This window comes from Lynx canadensis, chromosome A1 (genome assembly GCF_007474595.2).
Source record: "Lynx canadensis isolate LIC74 chromosome A1, mLynCan4.pri.v2, whole genome shotgun sequence".
NCBI lineage: Eukaryota > Metazoa > Chordata > Mammalia > Carnivora > Felidae > Lynx > Lynx canadensis.
The window spans coordinates 214,760,746-214,777,787 of NC_044303.2; the positions used below are offsets into that span (position 1 = coordinate 214,760,746).

General features: G+C 39.5%; 1 protein-coding gene across 7 annotated transcripts in view; it reads left to right on the forward strand.

Annotated features, from left to right (window-relative positions):
• The window catches only part of DROSHA (drosha ribonuclease III), a 127,384-nt gene that overhangs the window by 82,505 nt on the left and 27,837 nt on the right, over window positions 1–17,042 (forward strand). For all 7 annotated transcript variants that reach the window (XM_030331958.2, XM_030331948.1, XM_030331983.1 and 4 more), the window contains 4 exons: window positions 6,062–6,121; window positions 7,406–7,505; window positions 11,130–11,232; window positions 14,576–14,646. In XM_030331958.2, the coding sequence (XP_030187818.1) occupies window positions 6,062–6,121; window positions 7,406–7,505; window positions 11,130–11,232; window positions 14,576–14,646 (334 nt within the window). The remainder of the gene's footprint in view (window positions 1–6,061; window positions 6,122–7,405; window positions 7,506–11,129; window positions 11,233–14,575; window positions 14,647–17,042) is intronic.

Genomic DNA, 17,042 nt, shown 5'->3' on the forward strand with positions numbered 1-17,042 from the left:
CTCCTCCCACCCCTGTCTATCCTGCACTGCAGTTAGTGACCACATTCTGCCACCTCTGCCCTCATACTGCCTCTGCATTCAGTCCCCTGGCTATTTCTGGAGCCTCACTTCTAGTATTTTTTTATGTCTGTTTATTTATTTTGAGAGAAAGAGAGAGAGTGAGCATGCACACAAGCAGGGGCAGGGGCAGAGAGAGAAGGGGAAGGAGAGAGAGAGAGAGAGAGAGAGAGAGAGAGAGAGAGAGAGAGAGAGAGAGAATGAATGAGAATGAGAATCCCAAGCAGGCTCTGCACTGTCAGCACAAGAGCCCGATGTGGGTCTTGATCTCATGAGTCATGAGATCATGACCTGAGCTGAAATCAAGAGGTGGACACTTAACTGACTGAGCCACCCAGATGCCCATCTCAATTCTAGTTTTTAGCTGTAACCTGCTTGAAAGCTTTTAATGAGATCTCATCACCTACTGGATAAGTCTGAACCTCCCCACCTGGCAATCCCAGCACCTGTGATCTGGCCCCAGGCCAGTGTTCCAGGTACACCTTTCTTTTCCCTGTGGCTACCTACACACCAGTAAGACTGAGGTACTTTACTGTGCTATCTGGTGTACCCTTTCCCTTCCCCAAACGCCAGCAGTCATTGTACAGCTCCCCCTGGAATGCCCTGGAACTCTGTGTGATGGGCTTATTTTCTTTACTGTAAGCATTTTGAAGGTCTGTGGTCATACCCTTTTTCTTTGTTGGTTTGTTTTGTTTTTTGTTTTGTTTTGTGTTTTGTTTTGTTTTGTTTGCAACTAGTGCCTTGCATAGAGCAGAAGCTCAGTAAGTAAGTATTAAAGAAATAATGCCATTCGTGATAATACTTTCCTCTCAGGTTATTTACTTGTTTACATTTCCCTAGAAATAGGGAAACTTGATGTTAAGGGTCATGGTCAGAGCCATCAGTAGAGGTTTAAACGGCAGGTTAGTATCTTATATAACCTGATTTGACACCGGCTAAGATTTACAAAAAGGCATGAAGACTTAAATAAAAATATGTCTGCCTATCAAAACTATAAAATAATTAACTCTTATGATGGCATCATCTCATGTGAATATGCCACCCTTAATTTTTGAAGTGTCACTGTTTAACCACATAAATCTCAGTTGTATGATTATATTTAACTTGTGTAGATTGCAATGAAATGTTACCACAGAAAGGGTCTCTGTAAGATTAAACTTCAGGTGGCATTCAAGTAATCCATATATTATCAGTAAGACCTTTAGGAAAGAGGGGCGAGAAGACTGTTAATAGAAAAATAAGCTGCCATGGGGCCCTGGGTGGCTAAGTTGGTTGAGTGTCTGACTGGCTCAGGTCATGATCTCATGGTTTGGTTCGTGAGCTCAACCCCCACGTTGGGCTCGCTGGTGTTCACGCAGAGCCTGCTTCAGATCCTCTATCCCTCTCTCCCGCTCTGTCCCTCCCGCTGTTTACGTTCTCTCAAAAATAAAAATGAGCTGCCTTGTTTTATTTTGTTTTTGATTTGTAGAAACAGGTATGGACTATTTATTAATGTCTCTGTGTTTAAAGAAGTGGTGGTAGTTAAAAAGTTTCAATCAATTATACCTAAGTATCTCGCATTAAAGACAGTAAAACATGCTTGAGTATATGTGAATTCTACTGAGTAGATTTGCTGTCTTAAATATTTCAAGTAAAATCCCAGAGATGCTTATCCTGGGATCCCTATGTCCAGTGAGTCTCAGATCTAGTAGCTCTCTGACCTCCCTACTCCCTAAGTGTCCAGACAGATGTAATGAATAGAATTCCTGAATTGGGTGGAAGGTTCAGCTGATCTCTAGCACCCCTTCTAGCTTCACTTTACCTGTCACTGGTTAAGGCCTGAAATGCAAAGGTGAGAAAATGTCCATACTGTCACTGTAGTAGTCACCCTTGGACTTGGCCCATCCCAAGATGGTTTTCCATGAAGTAAATGACACCTTACAGGAATTACTGTTACAGGGAGACCGTTATGTTTTATAAAGTGCTTTGAATTCCTCAGGCCAAATGTGCTGTATAAATGATATACTTAGTCTAGATTTCATAATGCCTTTGCTGATTCAGTTCTCAAAAACAAATGGAGTGTTTATTGCTCAGTAAACATCTCCTCTTGGAACTAGTTAGCATTTATAAAGAGGGTGATTAAAGAGTGTGGAAACAATAGAAGAAGGAACAAAAGCTTGGCCTCTGCAGTCAAGTGACTAGCAGCTCGATGTGTCCATTTTTTTCTAGATAAACCGTTGAATTAGGAATTGTCCGTTACAATAATGAACTGAAGTGGTATTTAATCCCCATTTTTGTTTGTGACTCACGGCCAGCACTTAGTCACAGTGTAGACACAGAAAAACATACGCTGGATATGGGCAAATTATTTAGTAGATGGCAGACTCACTATTGAATAAACCTGTTTGAAACTGTGACCTTGTATTTTTAACACATTAAATAATAATAGTCTAACTTTGTGGTTATTAAAATCCTAGACATAGTTCTTGTCCTGAAAGTTTATAAAACAAATTAAAGTAAAATTTATGCCAATATGACTTCATTCAAATAGTATATGACTCAAAGCAGCTATTATTCTTTGGCCAGATGTCTTATTTTTTTCCTAGATGTCTCACTGTTTAATAAAGCATAAGACAATCCAAATATGGTTTGTCCGCACCCCAGGTGTGGTTTCTTACTTTCCATGTTAAGCAGATTTTCTGTACAGTGCTTTGAACTATTGGCAAAGAAAATAGTCTCCACCACAGAAAATGCTATTCTCATTTTACTGACTTTTGGAAGAGAATAGGGTAATACTAATTTCTTTCTTTATAAAAACTCAACATTTCTTTTTGCTGTTCCCATCATCTCTCAGGAGAACAGTTTATTAGGTTTCATGAAATTAAGTTAGCAAGAGGTCTTAGGCCTAGTTACCATGTTAACTAGGGCCTCTACTCCTTGATGCGCTAAGAACGATGACAGACACTTTTGGAGTTTTGGTTTATTTGGAAAACAAAATCACAGTATCAAGTAGCTTCTAAAACATACTTTTAAAATATAATGTTTACTTATTCTTGGCTAATGGATTAGCAACAAAGTCTTCTAAAATCTAATACAAAGTAGGTAAGACTGAGGAAAATATGTTTGAGGGCTTTTTTCTTTTCCTTTTCTTTCTTTCTCTTTCTTCTCTTTCTGTAAGCTATTAGATTATGAATTCTTCATCATAGCTATAAATTGTTTACTTTTTTCCCCTGCATTTTCCATTATTGACTATTAACTGCTTTCCAGAATGCCTTTTTCACATAAATAAAGGACATATTGAAAGTTCAGAATTGTATCTTTGTTGCTCATATCTTTCTAGTTTTCTCCTATTATGTTTATTTTTCCTTTAAAATTCTAAAATGTGGAGGAATGAAAAAAAATGTGGAGGCATGGTAGGGTGGAAGAATTAAATTATGAGATATGTGAGATAATATAAAATTGAACTCAAGTTACCAAGTAGATGATTTGGTAGCCAGGAGTCATTTAATTTATAAATAACTATCTTAAAAAATTTTCCACATGTATGGAAACTATAGGGTGATTTTAAATATGGGAACTAGGGGTGCCTGGGTGGCTCAGTCAGTTAAGTGTGTGACTCTTAATTTTGGTTCAGGTCATGACTCATGGTTGTGAGATCGAGCCCCGTGTTGGACTCCACACTGGACGTGGAGCCTGCTTAAGATCCTTTCTCCCTCCCTCCCTCCCCCCCCCCCCCCCCCCGCCCCTCTCCCCTGCTCATGCTCAGGTACTTGCACTCCCACTCTCTCTCAAAAAATAAATAAACAGTAAATAAGGAAACTAAACTGGCATACATGAGGCAGTGAACAATAAAAGATAGTATATAATTTTGTTATAAATTGAGTGATAAACGCTTAAGTCACGTGGGGCTAGGGGTGCTCCCGGGAGCTCCAGTGATTCGGGCAGGCCCCCAGCTGACATTAAGAACAAGCAGGATTTGGGAGAGGTAACATGGAAGGGAGAAGCAGTGGTGTGTCTGGTCAACTTAGAGTCGTGAATTGCTGTTGAAAGTAGATGAAACGGGTGGTTACTGTGGGACTAGATAAAGAATCGCCTTGAAAACCAGGCAGGTTTGGACTTGATAGTCAGCTATTGAATTTTTGAAGAAGATGAGGGTCAGTATCAGAAGATGAGGAGAACCCTGGAGTTAGGGAGGTGAGATCCTGCCCAGGCCCAGGTCTGTCCCCTTCATTGCTCAGGTCCCAGGGATTTGGTGTGCTCTCCTTTCCCTGTCACTGTTGTCACCATCCTTCCTGGCTTCCTTCTGTTATAATCCTCCAGACCCATAGTTTCTGTGTCTGCCGCTAGCCCTGAAACAGGAACCCGGGTTCTTCCCATAACAGGCTTCAAACACACGTTAGTTTGCAGCCTACTCTAATCAGAACCGGGTTTGTCTTTTCTGTTTCACAGAGATGCTCCCCCCCGCCCCCCACTCCAGTGGCCTTAACAGTGTCCTCAGCATTACATCCATGCTCTCTTTGCATCTTACTTGGATCTGTTTCTTTCTTGACGCTTGTTCTTGTTTGCTGAGGGATAACACTGGCCTCCTTTTCCGCCCACCTCCCCAACCAGTCCCCTCTCCTTTGCTGGTTTTTCTTCTGCTTGACCTCAAGTGTGGCCCTCCCCTGGGCTCAGTCCTGAGATCCTTTTTTGCTAGCTTAATTCTCTATATAGGTAGTATCATCCAGTTCCATCGCCCAAAATCCTGTCTAAACATTGACCACTCCTAAAGATTTATTACCAGCTTTGTTCTTGCCCGTGAACAGTAGGATCATAGATACTGGATTTCTCCATTTGGATGTTTCATGGACATTTCAAAGTAAACATTCTTCAAATGTTTACTACTTCTGCCCAAACCTGTTCCTTTTGGTCCTCCCCTCACAGTAAATGGCACCACCTTTCACCCAGCACCACCTTTCACCCAGCTATGGAAGCCAAAATCTAGGTATTGACCTTCATTCTTTTCTTTTCTCGCCTTCCCCACCATTTCCTCCCAGCTTGAGCCTCCATCATGTCTCACCAGACAGCCACAGTACCCCTCTCAGTGCTTGTCACCCTGCATGCTGTCTTCGCACAGCAGCCAGGGTGGCCTTTTAAAAACCTGAACCAGATCGTGTCACATCTCTGCTCAGCCAAAGGTAGTGATCTGCTTTAGCACTGAGGGAAGGTGGCTGTGCTGGACTTTCTGAGAGGCAGACAGAGGTTTCCTATGGACTACCTTCCGTCATTTCAGCCTTACACTTGGATATGAGGAACTTAGCCTGGGAGATGTGCCTTCATCACACAATGAAGGTGTAAATAAAGTGCGATATGCACTGAGGGGGGAGTATTAATTTAGATGAGAGCCCTCGGGCAAGCATTCACAGAGAAACAACATTTGGTAGGCCTTGAGGAATGAGTAGGCTCAGTGCACAGGAGCGATGGTGGAAAGCTTTTGGGCATATGCCCTTTTCAGAGAGTACCACACAGTTTGGGGGCAGGAGCCCAAAACATAGGTGGGAGAGGATAGCAGTGGATACTGGGACTTGAAAAAATAGGTTAGGCCTCTTTTGAAGGACTTTAGATGCTAAGTTAAATTTAGAGTTTGGGCAATGGGAAGCTGTTCTTAGAACATTGTACCAAATATTTTTCAGTGCTCAGTTCTAACTCATTAGAGTGCATTCTCCTTTCTCTTACCCACCTTTTAGCAGTGTGGAAAGATTCACAGTTGTTAGGGTGATAACTCCTCACTTTAAATCTGATTCCCAGGGGAAGGAAGCCCTCAGGTGGGAAGGCCTTAAGTACAGAGTACGATAGAATGCCCCCTCCCTTACCCAGTAGGTGTGCCATACTTCGACTAAGATGGTGGTCAGTGCTTTTGATTATGAAGAATAAGGTAGAGTGTTTCAATTACAAAAGGAGCTCTCATGTGTCTTTTCTTTGAGAAGAGAGGGAGGGAATGTAGATGTTTGCTATTTTAAGTGATTTTTTTAAAATTTTCCTACAGGATTAATCACAATGAAAGGTTGGAGTTCCTAGGTGATGCTGTTGTTGAATTTCTGACCAGGTAAGGAGGGTTTTCTGTTGTCCCCTAATAATTACATTTTATAGGTAACATACTTACTCTGTTACCCTCTTTGTAATTATCTAAATAAGGGATTGAAACACAATGTATTTTGTCTCTTCCGTACAGCTTGAAAGCTATATGTCTGTGGCTCTTGCCCTGATAACTTGTACTCACTGACGCTGTAATGCACAAGATTATAAGATGAAAGGCTAGTGTCTTTGTCCTGTCAAGTTTATGTTCAAGTTGCTACAACCACAAGAGATCCAGCTTGTCTTGGTCTCGATGCTTCAGAGCTTATATTCAATTTGTAGAGAAGGGGATGATATTTTAAAATGTCATTTCATTTTCTAGGATTTGTCTTTAATCCATTTCTCACTCTTTCTGATCTCAAGGGAAGTAATTTTAATGACGAGATTTTGGTATGCATATGTGTGTGTGTGCATGTGTGTATTTGTATGTATTTTCTCTCCAGAAGTGTGTTTGTGTCCTTAATTCAGGGGTAGGGGTAGGAAAGCCCACAGGGTCTCTCTTTTAAAGGGAGACAACATGTACCTCTCTGGGAACTATCTTGAGCTATTTGTATTCTTTCTGGGTCATTTCTTTTCCCAAAAAGGACATAATGAGACAGAGGGGGCTCTTCTCCAAGCCTGTTCTCACTGGACACAATAGGACTAAACAAGCTAGCTGCCCCAATCAACAGCAGATCCTAAAAACTGGGGTGAGATTTAGGAGCGGCAGTTGCTGATGGTGCAACTGTCCACGTGGCCTTCTTCCAAATCTCCATGCTTTCCATCAACCCCTTTGGCTTTCCTTGGGGCCAGTCTTGGTTCTGTTCCTGTCCCTGTTGTGTTTGTAAAGGATATGCCACTACTGCTGCCTGCTCGGGGCTTCCAGGCTCGTCTTCAGAGGCTACTCATAACTCAGCCCCAGCAAAGGTATTTGTTTCCAGGCCTGGTATCTGAGTGTCACATAAATTTGCTCTTAGCAGTCCATGACCAACCGCTCAGGTCTTTGTTGTCATCAGATTTGTCAGAGAAGTCTTTTAACACAAGTAGATGTGAAAATAGGAGTGAATGGTGCTGTTTGGGTTTTAGTACATTCAGATATACTGTGCTTCCTATTTAACTTTCATAGACTTTTAATCAAACCCTTCAGTTTGGTTCAACACAGCTGATACCTGTTGTGCAGATATTGTGTGCCAGGCCTGTTTTTGTAACTTGGAGCTACAGACAGAAGGTTGTGATGCATATTTATTTGTGTACCTTTTTTTTTTTTTTTTTGCAGTGTCCATTTGTACTACTTGTTTCCTAGTCTGGAAGAAGGAGGATTAGCAACTTACCGGACCGCCATTGTTCAGAATCAGCACCTTGCCATGTTAGCAAAGGTATGTCAAGCATCTGAAGCATTTGTGGTAAAGTCGGAAGTTTTCTTCTTCATTCCATGCATAATTTTGCATTTGAATAAGTAACTCTTTAGGGTATATTAAGAGTTTAATATTTTATAGACTGGGAAGGATTTTTTTTTGTTTGCGTTTTAAAGATTCAGTCTTATTAGTTCTGTTACCTTTGTGAGTTCACCAGCAACTAATGAACTCCGTGGTGAAGTAACTTGATAACAGAAGAGGAAAAATTTGACAGATGTGCGTGAATAGAGTTAAACATTTGGGGAAAAGGAACAAGAACAGAGCAAAGAAATGAAATATTTTGTATCTTCCCTTTGTGTAAAATTTCTGTATGGCATTTGTCTTTAATTTACACTAATAAGCAGCATTATAGCTTTGAATGAAATATGCCTGCCCATTTATACCCACAAGGGATACTTTCTAGATGTTTGAGAATTCCCAGATATCACAAATCCCAGTAATTAAGATTTAGGGTTTAGGTTGTCCAGCCAGCCACATTGACTTCATTGTTTGACTCTTTCCAGTTTAGATTCATGGTGGACATTTTACTTATTTACATTATCTTATCTGATCTTCCTGTCTCTATATGGTGTCTTAGGACAGTAAATTAGAGCAAACCAATTCAGGCGCTGGAATTGGCCACCAGGATTCCAGTCCACGCCCCTCTTACAAACAGTGGGGTGAGGGGGACCTAGGCAGGTTGTTGTCTCTCCTCCAAGCCTCTGCTCTCTAATCTGTAAAGTGGAGATGGCATCAGTGCTTGCCACTCAGGGTGGTTGTAAGAAAGGAAATTATTGTTTGAGTGGTTTTGTTTTTTTAAGTTTCTTTAGTTATTCTGAGAGAGAGAGAGAGAGAGAGAGAGAGAGAGGGAGAGAGAGAATGCCAAACAGGCTCCACACCATTAGTTGAGAGCCCTATGCAGGGCTCGAACTCACACCATGAGATCGTGACCTGAGCTGAAGTCGAACACTTAACCAGCTGAGCCACCCAGGTGCCCCAATATTATCGTTTGAGTTGGGAGAATTCACTTTGTAAAGTACTTGGCATAATCCTTGTTAGTAGTAATCACAGAAAGAGGTAAATAAATTAGTAGGAGTTTGTTGTTTTTATTGTTGCTACCACTGTTTTCATTATTAATTATGACATTTTAAAGACCTGTGTGTTTATTCAGTAGTAAGGGAAACTGTGGCTTTTAAATCTCCAAACACCAATCAATGATTCACTGGAAAAACTTTTCTGAGTTTCCCTTGATTTTTGCTTTCTTTTTCTTTTTTTTTTTTTTCTTCATTTTATAGAAAAGACTGGATTAAACCCATCCTGGTTCTTAATTTGATCTTGCTAAGGCATTTAGTATATTCAAAATGGTTAATTTTAGCCTCTGGTTTTTATGTTAGCAAGAGTGTATTATTTAATTTTATGTAACAACATCATCATAATGATGGTATTTGAGAATGCAAGTAATGACACATTAATGAAAAACTATAGGCGACATGTATGCCAACTTGGTTTTAGGAGCTTCACAATGAGTGAAATTCTACAACCCTACGTACAACTACTTCAATGTTTCGTTGCTTTAATTGTCAAAATGTTTCCTGACAGGGCACATAAATGTCCACTGGAAATAAATGTTAATAAGTAGTTATCAACCCCCTCCCAATTTTTTTTTCAGTTTAAGATATAATGGATTGTTTTTCAAACAGTTGTAGGCAGGATATTTACAAAGTTTGAAAAATTGCCATAGCAGGAAAACAGAAACTGTTATGTGACACTTGGGGTATGTACAAACCCATGAGTTAATTTTCCCAGTTTCTCCCTTCACTTTTCTGTATGATCTTCTTCCACCCCAAGTACTGACACTCCCATAGCATTCAACATTCATCTGCTCCAGCAGAAGGCAGTGGTGGCCTTGCCCTCTGTCTAGACCAGTGGTTTGAACCATTTGGGAGGGAAGTACTTGACAGAGGATTGCTGAGAATCTCTGAGAATCTAATGAAAGCTCAGGTCAGCTCTCCACAGACAGATGAACTTTTAACACAAGCACCAGTTGAACACCACTCTCCTTTTTAAAAGTTCCACTAATGCCTATGGGAAAAAGTAAAGATGTAGAGCAGGGATTATGAAAACTTGGAAAATTCATAGCATTCCAGAATACTTGTTTGTAATATAAAACATGACTTGCAGTCTATTCTCAAACAGGGCTCCAGAGATTAGCAGACAATTGGATTTTCCCAGTGAAGTTGTGCAACAGATGAAATTTACATATTCTAGCATAAGCTCTTGCACTTAGGGATCAATTTTTTAAAAGATGTGTTTTCTGCTGTTGCATTTGTGGTAGTCGAAACTCATTTGAATATATTTTGTACTCATGAATTCGTAGCAGTACAGAATACTGATAGCACATATGTCTGGTTTTTATTGTCTCTTTTTCCAGTGTAAATGGATATGGATATTAAAATACACTGAGACACACGAAATCTGAGTATCCTATTTGAGGACTGATAAGACTTCTATTGTCCTAGTTGGTTCATTAACTTGTGACTTGGTCCATATTACATAGCATGTTCCTGTTTAGTAAGAATTTATTGAACTGAATTATAGGGTAATGGAAACAGATTTATTGCATGCATATGCAATGTTTGTATTTTTCTCCTTTTATGGGAAGAATTTTGATTTCCATTTATTCAGTCTCAGTTTTATTTTAAAAAACCATTCATACTGTGTCTAGTTCTAAAAGGACTTGATTTGTGTCTTATAATACAATAGGGTAAGAAATCAGTAGGACTTAACTCAAAGTAAAGAGAAAATATGCAGGAAAATAAATGAAGCCAGAAGTGAAGTTACTATACACAGATATATTCATAAGTCCTACACAATTTCCAGATCTTGGCCACAAATTTGGTTTTAAACTTTTCTGAGGTCAAATTAAAAAAAAAGAAGCATAATTCATTACAAACAATAGTCCAGGAGTCCTTAAGGTAAATCCAACCCCGTTGCTCAGATTTCACTGAGCCTTCTGAAAGATGAGTACAGAGACCTCACAGAGTGGACACAAGTACAGAGATAAAGGGCCACAGAAATCCTTAATCCAAACTACAAAAAAAAAAAAAAAAAAAAGATTTAGAGATAGAAGGCATTTTGAAATCTTCCAAGGGTTCCCATTGGTTCTGCCACATACAAATTTGTTCTGTATACTACAGACATCAATACCATATAAATTGGGAATCAAAGAGGTTGACTCTGGGTTAGATTTGTGTCTCTAGACATGTTGGGTGAACCCAAAGGCCCATGGTCTTATAGCATAGTCTTTTTCCAGCTTTGGCTAGTGCTTGGTCTGAACTTGGAATTAGACTCAGATCTGATCAGTTCTGAACCATCAGAGTTGAAACATCAGAGTTCATAGAAGCCTAGTTGGGGAAAGGTTGAGATTAGTCAGATCTGAACCATATGTAAGGACTCCTAATGAATGGCAAGCTAAACTCTCTTACTTTATTGACATAAGACCAATTAATTTGTATCCATAACCCCTTACCCCCAGGAGATGCTGAGTTGTTGCAGTTATGACTTCGTCAGATTCTTTCTTTCTTATTGTCATTTTGAATTTTGTAGAAACTTGAACTGGATCGTTTTATGCTTTATGCTCATGGACCTGACCTTTGTAGGGAATCAGACCTTCGACATGCAATGGCCAATTGTTTTGAAGCGTTAATAGGTAATTTCTCTTTTTATAATCTAATTTCTTGTATGCTTAAAATGTTTGGAGACCATATAAAATTCAGTGTGGAAACTTGGGACAAAGTTAGTTGTTTCCAAAGCATGTGAGGTCCCTAGTAGAACACTAACTTCACGTATTGTGGTTATTGTAGCTCTTCCGAGCAGCAGTCTTGCTTTCTTTTCTTGCATTCCCCATGCCTGAAGTGGTGTCTGATGTCATGTACGTGCATGGTTAGTATATACTGAATTGAATTGAAGTAAGTTAATATGTAGATGGATTACTTTCCAGATTTGATTCAGGACCACATGCATAAATAAACAGTAATAAGTAGGTTGCTTGTGAGGCCCTAACACTGTTTTTAATCACATTTTAAACTGTTTACAAGATTTTCTGACTTCAACATCTTGAAAACACTGCATTTTTTAAATCCCAGGGCTTGAGTCTATGTAACTATTACTTACTCACTTGAAGCAAGACTGATGCAGACACTTAACTTCCTCGGTTTCTTTTTTACTATAACCAGAATATAGTTAGCTATTGGCACAGGAAAGTTATGAAGAGTTAATGAGCTGGTGATTGCAAGTATGCTTTACAGTGAAATGTAACAGTAGATTGACAATTCCTTGATTTTTTTTTTTTTTTTTTTAGGTAAATGATTGAGTACATTTTATGTTTCAAAGGCCTTTGTGCTTCCTTATCAATTTTTCCTTCTTCCTTTGAAAATGAGTATAAAAGCATCCCATTATAGTTTTGTACTGATGATGGTAACAAGGGAATGTTTAATAATTAGTATCCACAGTCTTTTCACAGCTATGTCTGTTTTGCACAAATATGTCTATTTTCAGAGAATGTGTCACATGGAATTACTGTGCTCTGTACACATAATAATTTTGACATTGTTACAGTTGGCTCCCAAGCCAGGCAGACATGATTCAATTCCTTTTTGCTTTATTTATCAGCACTGTGTCTTCACCAAGTTACTGAGTCTCTTTGAGCCTCAGTTTCCCCATCTGTGACATGGAGATAGGATCACTTATCTCACAGAATTGTGAGAATCTTAATATGCAATCCTGGCAGCCACCCCTTCAGAGTTCCATTTCCTTAAACCTTCCCCAAATCACCTACTATAAGCCTATAAATCTTTTGTAACACTCTTTACTGAGGTGTCCTATGAAGGTGAAGATAAGAATACAAAAATGCTTTGCACTTTGCCTAGGGCCTGAGTAGTCCCCAAACCACTACTGCTACTTTTACTATCCTCCTCATTGTTACTAGCATTATTATTATTATTACTATAACTATGGACAAATAATAAATGTATTTATTCATCAAAAGTCCTGGTGACTAAGTGTCTTAATGTTTTGCTTAAGAAATGCCTTTCTGAAGACAGATATAAAAATATGATTTCAAAAATATAGGACTATCTTACTCCAGAGTTATTTGATACTCAATTAAAATGTTATTTGATTTGATACCCAGTTTAAATGTTAAATAGTTATTTCAAATTAAAGAAAAAGGTTGTCCTGATTTTTTTTTTTTTTAATTTTTTTTTTTTTCAACGTTTATTTATTTTTGGGACAGAGAGAGACAGAGCATGAATGGGGGAGGGGCAGAGAGAGAGAGAGACACAGAATCGGAAACAGGCTCCAGGCTCTGAGCCATCAGCCCAGAGCCTGACGCGGGGCTCGAACTCACGGACCGCGAGATCGTGACCTGGCTGAAGTCGGACGCTTAACCAACTGCGCCACCCAGGCGCCCCGGTTGTCCTGATTTTTTAAAATTGATTTATTTTTTATGAGAGAGAGAGAGAGAGAGAGAGAGAGAGAGAGAGAGAGAGAGAGAATCCCAAGCAGGCTCTGCGCTGTCAGTGTAGATCCCGACCTGGGGCTCAGTCCCATGAACCGTGAGATCATGACCTGAGCTGGGGTTAAAAGTTGGAAGCTCATCACCAAACTCCACACCCAAAAACAAATAATCCAGTGAAGAAATGGGCAGAAAACATGAATAGACACTTCTGTAAAGAAGACATCCAGATGGCCAACAGGCACATGAAAAGAGGCTCAACATCGCTCCTCATCAGGGAAATACAAATCAAAACCACACTCAGATATCACCTCACGCCAGTCAGAGTGGCCAAAATGAACAAATCAGGAGACTATAGATGCTGGAGAGGATGTGGAGAAACAGGAACCCTCCTTCACTATTGGTGGGAATGCAAACTGGTGCAGCCACTCTGGAAAACAGTGTGGAGGTTCCTCAAAAAATTAAAAATAGACCTACCCTATGACCCAGAAATAGCACTGCTGGGAATTTACCCAAGGGATACAGGAGTGCTGATGCATAGGGGCACTTGTACCCCAGTGTTTATAGCAGCACTCTCAACAATAGCCAAATTATGGAAAGAGCCTAAGTGTCCATCAACTGACGAATGGATAAAGAAATTGTGGTTTATATACACAATGGAATACTACGTGGCAGTGAGAAAGAATGAAATATGGCCTTTTGTAGCAACGTGGATGGAACTGGAGAGTGTTATGCTAAGTGAAATAAGTCATACAAAGAAAGACAGATACCATATGTTTTCACTCTTATGTGGATCCTGAGAAACTTAACAGAAACCCATGGGGGAGGGGAAGAAAAAAAAAAAAAAGGTTAGAGTGGGAGAGAGCCAAAGCATAAGAGACTCTTAAAAACTGAGAACAAACTGAGGGTTGATGGGGGGTGGAAGGGAGGGGAGGGTAGGTGATGGGTATTGAAGAGGGCATCTTTTGGGATGAGAACTGGGTGTTGTATGGAAACCAATTTGACAATAAATTTCATATATTAAAAAATAAAAAGATAGAATTCCATCCCCCCCAAAAAAGTTGGAAGCTCAGCCAACTGAGCCATCCAGGTGCCCCTGAGATTGTCCTGATTTTTATTTGCAGAAGCCTTCATTGATCTGAGCTCAGGTTTTATCAGGTCTTTTTATGGTCTAAAACATAAACTATAAATATAAAATAAAACCTAACATGCTCGTAAAGTCGGTATTTGTGCATAGTTCCCTTAGTAAGTTCATACCCATACCTCACATGATAGTTCATAGTAGGCCTCTTTTTACTTAAAATATTGGATTTAGGTTTTAGTAACTTAAATTTCACATTTCAGTCTAATTTATAGTACAAATCCTGGCTAAGAGAGGGAAGATGCTACCTTTAAATTAGTTGCTCTGGTCTTGTCAATTTTTTTTCTTTAATGTGAGTGAGTTTTGGCTTGCCTTTTTGCTTTATTTATAGAGACATATAATTTTCTTTGAATATTAATGCAGCCTTCCTTTTGGCATTCTCTTCCTTTTATCTAGGAGCTGTTTACTTGGAGGGAAGCCTGGAGGAAGCCAAACAGTTATTTGGACGCTTACTCTTTAATGATCCGGTATTTATCTTGAATCATTTGATTTTTCTCAAGTATCATTATAGAAGATTTTATATCAGTTAGTGTTTGTGTTTAAAGAGAGTGTAGGAGAAACAAAGTTCCCGAATATGCCATGGATGGTAGATTTCAATACAACAAAAATAACTTACTCAACCCTGTTGCAAATGGGAAAGTTCTGTGGGCATTTGCACTAGGAATTTGCCTTCTACCTGAGACCCCATTTCTCCCATGGCCACTTAACAAATTCAGTATGAATACTTTGCTTTATTTTCAAGTATCTTGAAGTTGATTATGATTTTCTGTTTTATAATGGTTGGGTACCTATGCCATGCAAGCTTACTTGAAGCTATAGCCTTTTGGCTTTTCTGTTTAGGATTTATTTTTATATAAACTATGTAGACTAGATAAATGTATATTTATTTTAGAAAGTCAGTTCACAGGGAGTTTCTGACAGGGCTATGAATAAAGAATATGAAGGTACTTTTTTTTTCTTCCTTAAACAAGTTATAGTTTAAGAACAAATGATAGATTCTAAAATAGTCCCTATTGTTACTAAAGTATTAAGCTATTAATGTTGCTAGAGCCACTTTTTAAAATCCTGCATGTAATAGAGCATACTAGATGCTTTTTGTACCAAAACAAGTCAATTTAACATTTAAAGGGAGACGCAACTCTGTATTCCAAATTGAAATGTCATTATAATTGAGTGAAATAGCCCTCATGGAGCAATAAAGAACATAGGAAGCCAGTGTTTTAAGCCTTTGTGAAGCCTTCAGCTTAAATGGCTGTCAGATGTTATTACTGAATTACTTAGGATATTTAAAAAAAAAAGAATCAATAGTTTTGAAAAATGTGACCTCAATAATGTTCATATTTGAGAATTTGATTTTTTTATATTTGTTTTTATAGAGATTTGTGATGATTTTATGTTTGTGAATTTTCTCCTGATGGGAAAGTTATCTACAGATGTTCCATGTTCCCCATTTTGTCCTACACATACAAATGAGTGTGCATCTTGATTTATATCTGTAGCAGATGGCATGTATTTTAAGTCTTTTTTCTCAAATCTTAAAATATCTTTGTTTTGGCCTTTATCTTTTGTTGGCAATTTCAGCAACTTCTTTACTTTCTTCCTCCTTCCAGTCTTGCCTTACACTAGTCCCCTCACTCCCAGCTACTCCCTGCCCCCTTCTCCCATCGTACCTGCTGCACGGCCCCCCCAAATCTATGCTGTGTTCCTGGTTTCCTGAATTATATGCAGGTTTACACCATGTGCTTTTCATTGCATCTGTTTTTGTTTAGATTCGTTTCTCTTTTTAAACTGCTTCTTTCTCCCACTTGTCTACTTAGCAAGCTTATCTTAAATTTCCAGTACCGAGTGCAGTGCTGGCAAGCGCAGTATTTAATAAATATTTGTTAACAGAATAAAATGAATAAGTGATTCAATGAAAAAGCAGAGTCTGAACATGATCTTACAAATGGGAAGGCCGAGATTCAGAATTCATCTTAGTGTGTCTTTATGAAACTGAGCAGTGCTTAGTAATACATGGTCTTTCTGTTTCACCATTTTCAAGTGCACACACCAGGCCATTCTGACTCATTTGACATCTCCATATTGGTTCACATCTATTAGGTGTAATATGTGAGAGACGGGGGTGAACCGTTGAATTTTTTCTTGAGTAATGATACTGTGAAAGTCTAATCAGCCACAGGCAGCCAGACACAAACCTGTAGGCCCACAAAACAGAGTTATTGAATCCATGTAGTGAGGGAGGCGGGAGGGCTGGTGCTGGCGGATTGTAAGGAGGAGCCAGGGAAGCAGGGATCAGTTCTTGGTTGGTAGTCTTTTCTGAAGCTGAGTTAGAAGAAGCCATGGGTTGGGGTGCCTGGGTGCCTCAGTTGACTGAATGACCACCTCTTGGTTTTGGCTCAGGTCATGATCCCATGGTGGTGGGATTGAGCCCCTCGTCAGGTACTGCACTGAGTGTGGAGCCTGCTTGAGATTCATTCTCTCTCTCTCTCTCTCTCTCTCTCTCTCTCTCTCTCTCCCCCCCCTCCATCCCCCCTCCCCCTCTCCCTCTCTCCCCCACCCCTCTCCCTCTCTCTCTCTCTCTCTCTCTCAAAAAAAAAAAAAAAAAAAGGCAGCCACGGATTAATTTGGGATTGGGTGCTGTCAGGAGCCAAGGGCAAGTTAACATAGTGTCCCCAGTAATCTTTATTCAGAGGAGAAGACATAGCAAAGCAGGTCAGAGGGCAACATCGGCAGAAAAGCAGTGGTCCTTCAAAGAGGGTGTCTTTTCTGGCATTTTACAGCGGCTGTAAGACCTTGAGGGAAACATAGTTTCCTGCCATCTTTGCAGTAGGCTTTATGTCTGTCGTCCCCCTAGCCCTGTTGA